The 16,029-nt window shown below is 40.0% G+C and overlaps 1 protein-coding gene across 1 annotated transcript in view; it reads left to right on the top strand.

Annotated features, from left to right (window-relative positions):
* The window catches only part of ZNF827 (zinc finger protein 827), an 80,887-nt gene that overhangs the window by 53,587 nt on the left and 11,271 nt on the right, over positions 1 to 16,029 (top strand). Inside the window, exon 9 of the mRNA XM_010009000.1 lies at positions 15,949 to 16,014. Within this exon, the coding sequence (XP_010007302.1) occupies positions 15,949 to 16,014 (66 nt within the window). The remainder of the gene's footprint in view (positions 1 to 15,948; positions 16,015 to 16,029) is intronic.

Here is a 16,029-nt window from a genome sequence, read left to right as displayed (position 1 = left end):
GGCTGGAAAGTGTCTGGCAGAAAAGGACCTGGGGGTTCTAATTGACAAGCAGCTGAACATGAGCCAGCAGTGTGCCCAGGTGGCCAAGAAAACCAAAGGCATCCTGGCTTGTATTAGAAATAGTGTGACCAGCAGAAGTAGGGGGGTGATTGTCCCCCTGTGCTCAGCACTGGTGAGGCCACACCTGGAGTGTTGTGTCCAGTTTGGGGGACCTCAATTCAAGAGAGATATTGAACTGCTGCAACAGGAGTTGCAAAACTGTGAAAAAATTCACAGAAAGAGTGGTTAGACGCTGGAATAGGCTGCCCAGGGAGGTGGCTGAGTCACCATCCCAGGATGTGTTTAAGGGTCGTTTAGATGTGATATTGATGGATATGGTTTAGGGGAGAACTTTGTAGTGTGGGGATGGTGGTTGGACTTGGTGATCCCAAGGGGCTTTTCCAACCTGAATAGTTCTATGATTTTTTGATTCTATGATAAATCTGATGATCAGCAGTATCACAGGCAGAAGTGATTCTCATGCAGTGACTTTTAAGTCTGGTATACAAGGAAATTACAATGAAATCTCCAACAGATGTCAGAAGGGAACTCAACAGCCCCACAAGTGTCATGGTAACTCCTGAGAATCTCTAGTGAATTCTTCCTATTCTCCAAAGATGAGAAAGTAGTTTTCTGTAGTATGTAGCTCAAAAGCATTGGATAGATTAGGGGAACTGCTTCCCTTCCTTTGTAAGGCATTTTGTATGTTAATAACCATACAAAGGTAGTTGTGGTTTCATTACACTTTTCTGTATTACTATTCCTGTCCAAATAAACAGGTTTTTACTCAAAAATGGGGATAAAATAAAACAGTATTGATGTCCACACCAATCAATCACATTTTGTCCAAAAGTTACTAGTGTATCAAAGTAATATTTACTAAAACAATTCAATAATTTCAGCTTTCCCCTATAGGAATAGCAAAAATACCTTCTTTGCCTAGCAAAAGGTAGGGAGAAAAAAAATGAAAATTTTCATTTCAAACAGTTTCTTTGAAAGGGTATTTTTATCTTGTTTTACAAGGCTCTTATTTTGTCAGAGTCTAGGTTTATGTCAGACTATATAGTTCAGTCCAGATCACTAGGTAAATTAAAAACTTGATTTTATTCTGGTGTTCCTGACCCTTAGCCAGTCTTTAATGTGTTTTAATAGCTTTCCAGTATCTCACTGACTCATTCTGTAAATCAAACCTGCCTTCATGAAATCAGGAATAGTGAGTATCACTGATCTGTATTTCATTATTAAGGACATCAGTATTGACAAAGACCCCAGCCATGGGTTTTTTAGGAATATTTTTATTCTATGTATATCTGTGTGTACTATAATAATAATTCATTATTTTCTCTCCTATTCACCAAGGACCTGGTATTATTTTTATTTGCATTGATAGTGCCAAATATTGAAAAAAATCTCATCTGTAGAGGATTAAATTAAAAAAACCCACAATTAAAATCCGTCTTTTTGTGAAAACTTATTACATCTTGCAAAACTGTAGTTTTGATTGTGGTAAGTGAATTTCACATGGCTAAAATAGACTTTCTGAACTGGAAGATGTAGGTGTTGAGCAGTTGTAATCCATTCATGGCCCTGGCTCTTTAAATTATGTCCATTGGTGCCAGAGCTAAATTTACCAGTGTTATCTATTTTCATGAAATAAAGCAAATAAAGCTTCTGTCCTCAAGTACCTTTTTGGAAATGCATCAGAGCCTCTTCTGTCACCGTGTCTCCATACTCTTTACTGACCTGTAAGATGACAGACAGGCCATGCTGCTTTTTCAGAAATGTCCAGAAGCCAATATTGAATTAGCAGGATGATACTTAGCTCAGTGGAAAACTAGAAACATCATGCAAAAATTTTGGATTTTGGTGTTGACAGTTATATATTTTCATTGATGATATAATTAGTGGCGTTCCCATGTATTCATGTTTACTGAGCATAGGTTGCATGTGGAACAAATATTTCCCCATGTACAGAACTACAGGACGGTTCAGGATATACATGTTTCTCCTGTTGCTGTTCATACTCACACCCTCCTTCTGCTTCTTTCCTCTAAAGCAGTAATTCTATAATTTTAATTTTTTTTCTGTAACACTGTAGCTTTAGTAGGCATAAAGGGGAATATCTGGCTGCTCCCTGGGCCTCATCTTTGCACATTGTCCAACACAGCAGTACAAACACTTGTGTGGCCACCCTGCAAGCCAGATCAGGGGAAGCAGTGACCTGATCTCCTTTTTTTTTTTTTTTCAAATAGTTTATGGGAATGTTGGGATGTGAGCAGGGTGAAGGCAAGGCCATATCTTTCGTCTATGTGAAATTTCAGCGTTTGTGTGAGATTGACGTGGCTGTGACCACACTTTATCTTGTTTACTTTCTTCTGTGACTGTAGGTGAAAAATACGTCCTGCAGGTTTAGAGTTTTTACTCGAACGTGATAAATAATCAAGCTGTTCAAGTTCCACGGATACATTCTTTAGTTTGAAGTATTTTACATGTGCCTTCCTTCCTAATCCCTTTAAAAGACACTCCAAGGTCAATATACCTCTTATGGTTCAAAGTATCTAGAAAGTAAATAACAAGAGCTCTTTTGGTCAAACCTGCAGATGTGCTCATTCATATATACCATTTTCTGGCAGTATTTGTGCTTGATTCTGGCCTCCTGTGCTCTGCAGCAAAGTAAACTTCTGCAGCCATCTACAGCAACCAGCTCTGCTTTTTAGGTCATCACAAGGTTAGTTAAGAGAGTCGAGAGTTTCACAAATTGAATATCAGGTTGGAGTGAATCCAACTATAGTTTCCCTGTCTTCACAAGTTGCCAGTGACAGTTTTCCATCTTGGTCTCCTGCTGCCTTACTTCCTAACTTACCTTACATTGTCCCCTAGATCACTGTAACTGCACTGCAGAAATGAAGGGACACCTTGAGAGTTTGATTTCTATGTAGGGGACTGTTCACTCTTCTGTCACCCAGGAAAATCACAGAATCCTAGGGGTTGGAAGGGACCTCGAAAGATCATCTAGTCCAAATGTCCTTAGGCCTTGGGGGACTATGAACTGTATAAGCTCTGAGGATTTCTGTGAAGGGATCAGCAATGAAATGTTTGCATTTAAATTGCCCTTATATAGCTTCCCAGCTCCCATGTGCCCGTGGAGTTAATTAGCACAATTCACACCTTCTTAGGGTTGTTATTTGCTTACATCTGTCAAAAAGCCTCTAACTTCACATGGTGGGTTTACTGTTTCACATGGTGGGTTTACTGTTTCACATGGTCTGTTTACTTTACAAAGGCTTTCTTCACAGTCCTATATATGTAAAGGAAAGCTAGGGGTTAAGAGCACAATTACAAGCAATTGATTACTAATTTATTCAGGACATCAGATCCCGTGGATCATTATTTTTGAGAGAATCACAGAATATGGTTGGGATAGGAAGTCTAGTTCCACCAACATCCTCAGAGCAGGGTCAGCTTGTTGCTCAAGACGGTCTCCAGTCTTCAATATTTATCCCTAGGGATAGGGACTCTCTGGGCTATCTGTGCCAGTGTTGGGTTGGACTCAAAATTTAAAAAAAAACCACAAAACAAACAAACAAACAAACAAAAAAACACCCAGCAACAACAACCAACCAACCAAAAAAAAAGTGGCTTATTATGTTTAAATAGAATTTCCTGTGTTTCCGTTTGTGCCTTTGTGTCCCCTTCACTGAGCATCACTGAAAGGAGCCTGGCTTCATCTTCTTATTCCCCCCCATCAGGTATTCATACAGATTGGAAAGATCCCACCAAGCCTTTTCTTCTCCAGGTTGAACAGTCCTAGCTCTCTCAGGATCTCCTTGTATGACAGATGCTCTGATCCCTTAATCATATTTGCTGGACTTCAGACTTCTTTGAAAGTCAAAAAGAATATTTCAAGATCCTGGCAGCGGTTTCTGTCCCTGTGGTGGAGCAGCAATTTTTATTGCCAATATTGTTGCACAGGGAGTGCACATGAACGTAAATTGACTTATGTAGTGCATTTCCACCACCCCACCCCCCCGCCTTATCCCATTATTAGTGCTTATGGTCATTATATTTGCTTTCAGCTTTTGTCTGAGTTACGAGATCTGCCCACCCAGGACGTGAGATACCCCCTTCAGTTTCTTGATTATCAGAGTTCCTGACCCCTATTGGCTTCTGGCAGGCTGGAAAAGTGTAGAGTGGCACTTAATTCACTACGCAAGGCATGCTCCATCAGGCACTTGGTCTTGTTTTTCATGTCTAACTCAGTATTTCTGTGAAATGTGCTCGTTGAAAGTGGTGCTGGAGGTAGATGTCACACTGCTGTCATCACTGCCTGCAGAACACAATGGTAGGTGCTCACTAAGCTTTGCAAATTCTGGTTCTCTCAGTCCTCAAAAGCACCCATTTGATTTTATTCCTCTTCTGAAAGAAGTATTTGCCTCTTCTGACTGAGGTAAGATTCAACCAAATACTCTTCTTTTTGTGTTTGTGTAAAAATCCATGCAGGTGCATGAGGAAGAATGCTGGTGAGATCCCTCTGACAAATCCAACCTGCATGACAGCTTCATAGGTGGTAGGAAAATTTTCATGAGAGTGGCAGATTGATTTGAGTAGCTGATTCTAATTTCTTACCTCCACCATGCATTTTACTTTCATCACACAGAAATAGTGTCTTTTGGGTGCACATTGACTGGTGTATACTCTCTGTCTTTGCACTCTCTAGAAGGCTGGGGACTGGCAGGAATTGTGGCTGCTCTCTGATCGCAGAGAGCTGGCAGGTTGTGGAAAGTGATTCTAGGAAGGTGCGGTAGTTGGACTGCTATAGAAGTGGGCTGTGCTTGGCATAGTTTTCCAAAGCAAGAAAGATTTTGCAGTTTGTTAACATAATTCAGTGCTAAACTATGTGACAGTGGTTCTGGCTCTAGCATGTTTTCTATGGATCGCATCCTGGTTTTAGATTCCCCTTGTCTTCTGCCTGGGTGCAGTTTGCTCTCCCTGTGTTCTGAGATGCCTTGACAACCACTTTGCACTACAGTCCTCAAGCAGAGGGTTCCAAATTTCCGATTCCTTTAATGGGATCATAACCAATGTGGCTGCAGCCGATCACAGCATTACATTTCCCTTGCAGCTTTTTCTGGGTCTGTTGCCAGACGGGTTTGTACCTAGTGCATTTGTGTTGCAGATCTGTGATAGGGTAATAGTGACTCTGTCCTGAGCAGCCACAATCTTCTTAACAAGTCCTCTTCAGAACTAAAAATGTTATTACTCAGAACAAACCTTTTAAAGCCAGCAAACTGCCTCTTGCTCAAAGGCACTGTGCATCCTTTGGCCATCTATAGGACAAGTGTACTGTGTGGCATGTGCTTAGTTGTACATGTTTTAGTTTTTGTCAACAATCAGTATTTATTTGCCATTCCCAAATCAGCTAGGGGGAATGTAACCAGACCTTTCTGAGGAACACTAGAAACTCCTGGTGAATTGGCCAGTTACTTTCTCAATACAACACATGCTAAATAGCAGGACTTTGAAGGAATTGTTATGGGCATACAGGGTTCACTTTTTTTTTGCCTGTGAAGTCACTGCACTAATTATTTTGCCAATTATTTATAGGACCTTCAAGATGAAAACTGTTATATTAAAATGCACAAACTAAAAGATACACATTCAGGTCCACATCTAGTGGCTATCTTGAAAAGTGCTTGACATCTATCTGAAAATTTGTGATTTGTCTTATTATGGGCTGCCTTTATAAAGTGTAACTTTTTTTCTCTTCTAATCAATGTGGTGGTAAAGGACAGGACAACTAAGTAATTTCACTCAGAACAAATACCTTCTGGTTTCATTCAGAATAAACCTAAACTAGATCCCATTCACTAAACTCAGTAAAACCAAGTGCTCTTCAGAAATATCACCAACATCAAATCCTAAGCAAAATGACCAAAGTGAGTAACTGTCTCATCCCACACAGAAAAATAAAACTTAGCAATTGTTTTTTTTTATCCTTTTAAACAGGTCAGGTTTTGGCATCTCTTATAATTTTGTATATGTTTTCTTAGTCAGTTATTCAACAGCAAGTGGTTTTTTAAAAAGTAAAACAATTGTTACTATCAGTATTTTAAAATAAATCTCTAACACAGGTGGAGGTCAAATTTGAATAGGGCTTCCTGAGCAGCTACACTCATCTAAAATACAGAATGAGAAAAGTGGGGTTTTGTCTACCTTGTCTTCTGTTGGCAGGTCAATTCAGGATGACACAAGGGTGTCCAGCAAGTTCTTGGGACCTGTGTTATGATAGAGGTGACAGAAGGTAACTCCGTTAAGAATGACTGAAGTGATAGAATGTGTTTTTTGAGAAAGAAAGAAGGGAAAACAGCAAAATAACAGCAGCTGGCTTCAGGAAGGACAACTGTAACCAACTTGGAGACTTTGATGGAAAGAAGTCTAACTATAGTTCTTGCCAAGTCCTTAAAGAAACTTGATCTCTTGAGCTGAATGAGGCTGTGCTGCCTCCCACAACATCCTCACAGTAAGCAGGGAAACCAGGAGTAGGTGCAACTGTAATTAAGTGGTTAATAATAAAGTAGCTGTTAAACCCCAAGGACCATGTGAGGTTCTGCAAGGGTGTGTGCTTGCTGTAGTGTTAACCTGTCCTTTTCTTAATGATGTTGGTAATGGAAGAGAAAGGATGTTTATTAAATGTCTTGCTGACACTATGTTTTGAGATGGTATAAGTAGTTCAGAGGACAGAACTGGATTTCAGTCTTGAGCGTGATCTGGAAAATAGTAGCCAGTTCAGTCAGGACCAAATTCTGTGCCTGCGGGAATGATAAATGCCACAGAGGAGGAGGAGGGATGGATGCCCAGGCAGTGCAACTTATGGGAGGGATCTGGATTAGTCTTAGTCAGACAATGTATGTAGAGATGACATGAAACAGGTTGCAGAAAGGGCAGATATCTGGCTGAGATGTTGGGAACATGTCTGTAAGGCACGTCATAATTGTGCTTTGCAGTTGGAGCCCTGAATTCAATTTTGAGCTCTGTAATCCAAGAACAATGTGGAGGACAGTGGTGGTCAGAGGTTTAGAAAACATGTGTAAAAGTTGAAGAATTTGTGTTTGTTTATTCTGGAGAAGAAAAGGAGGATATGGTAATGGTATGCAAATTTGTAAAATGACAACATTGAGAGAAAAAGAATAAACCTTTCCTGTCTTCATATGAGCTGAATGAGGGAAAACAGACTCACATGGCAGCAGAGGAAATTTAAGGCAAACACCAAGTAAAACTTCCTATCAGTGGGGTGGTTTTGGACTGGCACAACTGTCATAGGAGACTGTGGAGCCTCTGTCATGAGAGGGTTTTTTAAAAAATAAGTTAGACAAACACCTGTCTGGACTGATGTGTATGTTTGGAGTGTGGCTGTTATGCCTCCCGGTGAGAGAGAGGCAAGATGGGCTCCTGAGGTCCCTTCCAGCTCTAATTCTGTGATATAAATGCAGTAGCAAAGCTATAATGGTGTTTAAATGACCTCTTGAAATAGACCTGATAGATGAGGCTTTTGGTTTGGAAATACTCAGCATGCTGTGTTGTAGACTCTGCATCTTATTCAAACTCATCTGTAGTTTCATATCCTCTTTTGTCTTTCTTAATATCAGAATATTTTGTAAAAGTGAACACGAACATTGAGTCAGGCTATGTCCTGAATATGGAACTTTTCCAAATGCAGGCTCAATCTCAAACAGAAAGAGTGGTTTCAAAATTACTCTTCTTGCTTTGCAAAAGGAATTGGAACCCATCATTCCTGACATTTCTTTTTAGAGTTAACTTGGGACTCTCCAGTCCTCACCTATTTTATTATCTTGTACAAGGTTGTCTTGTATGATATTTGCCTGCCTAAGGATAAATTAAATGCAAAATTCATCAGGCTATTTGGACAAATACGTGTGTGTGTGTGACCACTGTTTAAAAATAAGCTAAGCAAAGCTGATGTTTGGTGGTGTTGTTTTTTTATTATTATTTCTACAGCATGCTTTCAGTTAGAGTACAAATTTACTGTGCTGGTTGATGGGTGTTTTAGTTGAATTTGGGGTAGTCGTGGTGCTGACTAGTTCCCTGCCAATGAAACCTGAGCAAAAGGCAGATGGAAGGAGAGGATGGTAGATCCATGTGCCTGTGATGAGAGAGCAAGGAGAGAGGTAAATCTCTTAAAAGAGTGAGTTAAGGGCTTCAAGGAAATGGCAGATTCACTGCTTTATCACTTGGGGAATCTGCAATAAAAGCAGTAAGAACGTTTTCTTTTACAGCAGCAAACGTACTGTGAAGGGTGGTGCCTTTCCCGGGCAGCTTGATAAAACATAGAAATGTGGATCTGGCCAGAGGTGTGCAGTTACTTTGATCTACTTTTGACTCTTCTGTGTTAATTCAGTCAGCCCAGGAACTGAGATTTCAGGTCACCAGCTTGCAGTTTCTCTAGTATTGCAGCTTTTGCTTCACTAAAAAGGATGCAGAAAGCTGGAAAGAAAGATGTTGTTTAAAGGCAAATTGTCTTGGTCTGTATCTGAATTCTGGGTAGGAAGTACTAGTTTTAGCCTCTGCTAAGTGCCCTAGGTGTGTTTTTACCTTCTCTCTATGAAATAAAAGCCCCTGTTTCAGGTGAACTTGCAAGTAGAATTGGTCATTGTGGCAAAAACAAAAATGAAGGAAAATCTGTACAAACACCATAAAGGTCCTAAATGTGCACAACTTTCATCTCTTATTTGTATTTATTCTTTTCACAAACCCCAAATCTTTCTCTCTTTTCACTGATCTTCTCAGAATACCTCCATACACAACATGAACATTTCTTTTTCTGGGTCATGTAAACTTTTTATTGAAATATTTCCAACTTTTATGGTTGATGTTTTTAGAAAGAGCAACTTAAGCACCATGCTACTGATACATGAAGTTACTTGGATTCTATTTTCTTCCATATCAAGGATTTTAAATTATCATAACATTACAGCTTTTTACCTGCATAGTAATGTTAGATATTTGCAAAAGCATTTGAGAAAAATGTAAGAGCATAAGTTTTTTACATAAGTTTTTTTACTTAGCAAGGGTTTAATTGCTTCCTGAGTGCAGCTGCTCTATCATTCAGTTTTTCAGGACTCAGGAAACAAAAAGTACATGTCCTGCTCACAAGTGGAGCTATGGTTCTTTTATTTGAGCAATAATTGTGTATTAATTTGTGTTGTTGTTGTTGTTGTTGTTGTTGTTGTTGTTGTTGTTGTTGTTATTATTATTATTATTATTATTATTATTATTATTTTTATTTCATTTAATCCCTCCAAATAACTTCTAATACCTGCTGCATACTTGCTCACTTGGGCACCAGGCTCTGCTGCCAGCATGAGGTGATCTCAACAGCTGCCCCTGAATTGATATTAGGGGGGTCAGCATTGACTGCTTTCAGTAGCTACACACAGGCATGAAAAAAAACCACCAGAAAGCAGTCAGGCAAACCAGCCACCCATTTCAGCTGAAGTTTGATTTTAAAATTTAAAAAACAAACAAACAAGAAGAAGTTTTCTTCTTATTTTTGTGGGGAATATTGAAAATTATTATGACAAAAAAAAAAAGATGGTTGCTTACCTCTGGCTAATAGTGGATGAGTCTGCTTGTGGTAAAAGATACATCCTAAAATAAGACCAGACAGGTTGCTGTGATGCTGGCAGTGACAAATGAAGACTGCAGGAGCACTCAGAATCACAGATACCTTAGGATAAGTCACAAGACACATCTTACTTGGGAACTCCAGTATCTGGAAGGATTCTCCCATTTATTTTAACTGACTTACTAGAAATTAGAATTCTGGTGCTACAAGTAAAACCTTTGTGAAAGTAAGTTGGGCAGGGAGGAAGATACATAGTATGCAATTTCATATAGTCAATGTATTTTTGAGCTTGTGAGCCTTTTGCAGGGTTTCAGCAAACAAGCTTGTAGCAGAGCCTTAGCTACATATTTCACAAAAGGAATTCTCAATTTCTAAATACAGTGTGCTTGCCAGAGGTGATAGATGAACATATAAGTGGAAGGCTCCAAAGCAATAAAATGCATGTTTGATGATGGAAACAGTGCAGAAAGTAGAAAGACATAATCATAGAATCGTTTGGGACATTAAATATCTCTCCCAACTCTCTCAGCCTGTCTTCATAGGGGATGTGCTCCAGCCCTCTGATCGTCTTTGTGGCCCTTCTCTGGACTCACTCCAACAGCTCCATGTCCTCTTGTGCTGGGGGCTCCAGAACTGGACACAGTACTCCAGGGATCTCACAAGATCATAATAGAGGGACAGGTCAAGACTCCCTTGACCTGCTGGCCACGCTTCTTTTGATGCATCCCATGCAGGACATGGATGGCTTTCTGGACTGTGAGCACACATTGCTGGCTCATGTTGAGCTTCTCATCAACCAACGCCCCCATGTCTTTCTCCCTAGGGCTGCTCTCAATCCATTCTCCACCCAGCCTGTATTTGTGCTTGGGAGCTCCTTGACCCAGGTGCAGGACCGTGCACTTCACCTTCCTGAACTTCATGCAGTTTGCACAGGCTCATCTCTCAAGCCTGTCAAGGTCCCTCTGGATGATCTCCCTTCCCTCCAGTGTGTTGACTGCAGAAGAAGGAAAGAAAATTTATTTGACCAAATACGTGTTTTTAGAGCATTTTTTGCATTATTTCCTAACCTGAATACCTTCTTTCTGAATGAATATTTTATTTAACTTTTTGTATTTTAGACATAACAGAATAGAAATAACCTTACAAATGGAACAAGCTTTTGTGACATGCCTATAGAGCTGTATACAGTATATTTACCTCTTGTGTAAAGGTGGGGTACTTGAAAGGTCAGAAAGGACTAGATTGCAGCTATCCACTTCAGGCTGGTAGTACCCAAAAGTTATCTGCTGACTAAGTCTTTCAGGGCAAAGTGAGGTGCCCTGCTATGGGACAGCTGCACTACTGGTAGTGTTCACCCTTTTGCCATGAGCTCACAGAAACCTGGTTATCTTGCCCAGCACTGTTTCTCAGTCAGTTTATTAATTTTCTGGTTTGGTGGGATTTTTTCGATGCATTCTTCTATGGGAGCTTCCTTCTGCATATCATATCCTTCACATCAAGTTTTATCCCCTGCAAAATGAGGAGGGAGGTACTGCACACTTCCTTTTCTCTTTTTCTGTATCAGCTATCCTCTGCCTTTGCCCAGTTCATCTCCTGTTCTGAGTTAGGCCATCTCTCCCTCTTGGCCTCATTCTGGGTGTCTGTTCTGTCCCCAGATCCTCTAGACCTCTATCTTGTTTTCTTCACTGCATTTGGCTTGCAAGCAGGATTGACTAAAAACAGTCTAACCACCACTCTCTATTTTCTTCCTTCACAGGATTTCTGTTCATTTCATTTTCAAAATTACTTACTTGATTTCTTCTTGACCATCTGTGTGGTGTCAAACTGTGGTGTCTGAGAAACCCGAAGTGTAAATGACATATGACACATGTCATATATATATATGTATATACATATATACATATATATATGACACACTTCCAGAAGAATGGAAATAGAATAAATTTTGGCCTTCCTTGTTAAGACTCATCAACACCTCTCACTTCTACCTCTTTAAGGAATACTTACAGCAAAGGAAAATCTTACTTAGTTCGTATCTGTATGACTCTATGTCATCACAAGGATCTGTCCTCATGGATCTTGTTTCTTCTGAGGTCTGTGGAGGTGTGAAGATGAAACAGAGGAGGAGCTGTTTGAGTTATAGGATGTGAGAGCAGACAGTAACCAGCAAAGGTTACAAAATAGGAATTTACCTTCTTTGAATGACACTTCAGCATACTTTCTTTGTTTCCTTAGCTTTTTCAGTTAAACAGTGTTTTTATTCTTTCAGTTATTGGTACAAAGCTGTAAAGGTAGGCATGGCATTGAACAACAGATTAAATCATAATGTAGTATAAAGCACTGTGAAGCAGTAATTGAAAAATATGTAAGGTAAGTAAAAGAAAGTAAGTTATCAAAGTAGCACACATCAGAGTCCAGAGCCATTCCCTGGGGAACTTTTTGTTTGTGACAGCTGCCAGCAGCCACAAGGCTGATTTGGTGACTCTAGACAGTTACTTATGTATTCAGGTCACACTTTGTTCTCTTCCTCAGTTACAGCTTCAAGATATGGTATCCTCTCCCAGCATTTCTTGACAAAAGTCAGGCTAAAGGCTTTTCAGAAAGTGTGATTAATGCACTCTCATAGTACCAGTTTGAGGATAAGATAAAAAAAAAAAAAAAAAAAAAAAAGTTATATGTGAAAACTGAATATACCTACCTGTTCAGAATTATACCCAACAGCTTAGGAAGGGATAAATAGTAACTCTCCAAGCTGCTGGGCTTTGTTTGCCAAAAATTAATCTATTTGGAGGGGCAAGAGGAGGAACAGAACAGTATTTCTGCAGCTCATGTCCACCTTATCCTCGTCTCAGGGAAAATACAGATGGTGACAGTCCCAGCAGGTTTTTAACCCCATCTTGGATGCTCAGTTTTACACATCCACTTGTTATTAAGTTGACTTGGGGTTCGTAGGGATATGACACCAGGTGACACAAAAGGGCAGTAAAGGTTTCCATAAAGATGTATTTCACTAAATTTCATTGAGAATTAAGCTTTACCTTTGCGTAAAAATTTCAGCTCTTAAGACTTCTACGCAAATTATTTCAAAATAATTGTATTACTAGCCTGTAATATACTGAGCCTTAACCTATTACTTTGTAATGATGTACTGGAGAACTTGGAGGCCTTCCATTTAACTAAGCATATTTTGTTTTAAATTCCAAAACCCATACAGAAAAGCAGTCTAATACTTCTTAAATTACTTCAATATTAATTTGTTGTGTATGCTTTTCTAACACACAGTTTTAGGAATTTGCTGTGGAGTATTCATTTAAAGTGGAAGTCTTATATCAAGTCCTTTTTTTTTTTTTCTTTTTTCTCTTCACTATAGTATAGGGATGTCATGGTGAAAGATGGATTTCTGTGGGACATCTCTCACAACGGTGATTTATTATTTAATATTAGTTGGTCTCAGTCCATCTTCTTCCTGGCCACTGTGTAAGGTATTCTGAAAGAATAACGATGCTGACTGTCTTGATAGAGTGCTCTGGGACACAGAGAACACTGTGCACAAAGCAGTAGTTTGGTCTCAGAGTCACTGGACTTGTACTCACTTCGTGGAAAATACCATTCATCAGCATTAATTAGAGACAGAGCCTAAGGACTGAATGTGGATGTTGACTCACCTGATTCGTCAGGTCACTGGCAAGGTCAGTTGCTGGGTATGTTCTGGGAAGATTTGTGGACCACTGTATGGACATAGCTTCAATTTCCAGGCTGCAGACAAAGCTGCCCTGAGGGGAAGGTGGGTTGAACTACATGGTTTCCCTTGGAGCTGAGACATCTTCCACGAAGTGCTGAGGCTCCTGTTGCACCACAGACCAAGCCTGGTTTGCCATGAACCAGCCAAGAAGCTTCCTGAATAGAAAAAGCCTTTTGCTACAGAGAGACAATTCAGTTGAAAAAGAAGAAAGAATCACTCTAGTTAGGACTCCAGGAATAAATCTTTAAAGTAAATCAAAGTACTTTCAAAACACCTACTGTATCCTCTTTGCATCAATGAAAAATCTGCAGCTGTTGTGCAAGGGACTAGCTTTCACCAGCTCAAGATAATCAGAAAGCTTGTATTTTTCCACCATCCCATAAGCTTCCCAGAACTGATAGCTATAAATCCTCCATAGGGAAGAGGACATTATATTTTTTCTTCTTAAGAGATAAAACAGGGCTGATAACTAATGATGAAGTTAAGAGACTTATTTACTTAATTGAGCCTGCTTGTTTGGTATGTGTCCCAATTAACTCATTTTTGTTGTGACCATATTGAAGCAACCTACACCCTTGTGACCTTCTCTTATAATTATTCCCATATTCCTCTTTTGAAGCCCTGTTTTGATTATGTACTCAAAAAACTCTGCTAAAATATCTGTAGCATTAGTACAGAGTCAGATTTTTTTCATTGTTCTGAACTTGAGAATAGTAACAAAAAACATTTTTTTATTGAAGCTGTTGGAGGCTGTGGGGGGTCACTTGCAGCCCTTAGGGAACGGGGGGCAGTCTTCCTTTTTAAAATGGTTATTATGGCTAGTTTGGGTAGGCAGAACTTGTTCTCTAACTAGAAATTATTTTAAGAAAAATGTGCAGTTGGGTGGCAGCACCCAGAGGTGCCTCAGAATTCCTTTGGTGTGCTGAACATTGTACATGTTACAGGGTCACAGGAAAGAGTAACAGCTGCTGAAAAGGGGCTGGCAAATATGACCATCCCTTAACTTGCTGAGTTGCTGTGTGGAATCTCTGCCCCAAATGAGGCTAGGTTGTTATTATTGCTTAAATTAACTACAGTATTTGGCAGCTCATTGCCAAAACCACAATGGAGCCATCTGGACACCTATTTGTGAAGGAGAGACTCAGACCTGGCATTGCCGTGGTAGGTGACTCTGTCAGTGAGCAGCTGCCTGTACAAGGCAGGTGTTTTTTCCTCAGTGCTTCATCAGATGAAGATTTTGCTGGTCTGTGCCAACCTCTACAATACTAACTTACACTCCATAAGAGGTTCTTCTGCTCCTCTCCTCCCGTTTACCTGAAAATCCCAGCCAAGTGGTTTTCCTCCATCAGGGCATGCACACGTGCACTGCTGAAGCTGGCTTTGGACAGCAAGCCCACAAGTCGTGTTGGCTTAGAGAAAGGTGCTCTGCAACCTGCATCTTTAATTCTAGTGGAAATAGAAGGTCTTTTACCAGAAGTAAGTCTGAAACCGAGTCCCCTCACCACTGGCTGCTGAGGACCCTTGTAGTTTTGTGCACCTCCTACAACAGTGGACCCTTCTCCTCAGGCAATAGGACCCTTGCAGAGACTTTTTCTTTACACAAGGCTTGCTGATACAATTTCTGTTATTAAGCTCAGCATCACTGCTATCCCCAGTCTCCATCAGCTCTCTGCTGCCTCAATTCTGGATCAAAACTGGCCTTGCTTTTAACTTCTGGATGTGCTGTGTACCTTTTCTCTTCCTCTTTCCAAGTTGTTTTCTCTCTACTTCCTTATAGAGTGCCTTCAGGTCTGTGTTTTATGCTGTGTGGTGTTTCTTTTTTGTATGGCACACTCATGCTGTTCCTGAAACAATTAAAAACACTTCTTTAAAGATAATAGCTTGCTCTGGGTTTCCATTTTGCAATGGATGGCTCGCTAAGCTGCTGGGAATTTTGATGTCTGAGGACAGCAGCTGCTGGGCAGAGCTTACCTGGATGCCACCCACTTACTGGTGTACTTCGTCCTCTTGCTTTAATGTTTTTCTGAACAATCTTCTGTTCTCCTTCAATGTAAGACTGATCAGGTAGCAAAAATTCCTGCATCAGTAGAAAAGGTTTGGGAATCTTCCTTCAGCCATGAACAATAATCCAGTGTAAACCAGACAACCATCTCAGACCAAGCCTTCTTCATGCACCAGGCAAAGGTGGGTGATTGAAAAAGCCAAAGGAATGGTCTCTCCACAAAAACAATTAGAGGTTAATGCTTTGCCCTCTCTTGACTTTCTCTGTTTACATAATTTGTTTTAACTCTTTGGCTATGTCTAATTGTTCTGCTTTAGAATATGTATGAAAGGTGCTGTATGAAAGATTAATTTCATTTCCATCATTAGGAGTTTCCTTTCTACATGAACTCGTGCCAGATCACACAACATGCAGCCGAGGTGTTTGCATTTTATATGACACCTACAAGACTCTACTGAGTGAAATGTGCAAGTCGTAAAGTTCTTAAAACACAACTTTCCATTTATGTGTTTTTTGGCATAGAAACAGAAAATCTGGGGCTGGAGGTAGGAAATGGATTGCCATCTTGGAAATTTAATGACCAGCTCTTTTCCTGCGATGGGT

The sequence above is a fragment of the Chaetura pelagica genome, unplaced genomic scaffold (genome assembly GCF_000747805.2).
Source record: "Chaetura pelagica isolate M959 unplaced genomic scaffold, ChaPel_1.0 scaffold221, whole genome shotgun sequence".
NCBI lineage: Eukaryota > Metazoa > Chordata > Aves > Apodiformes > Apodidae > Chaetura > Chaetura pelagica.
The sequence above is the reverse complement of the archived record's forward strand: the minus strand, read 5'-3'. Positions and strand labels throughout refer to the sequence as shown.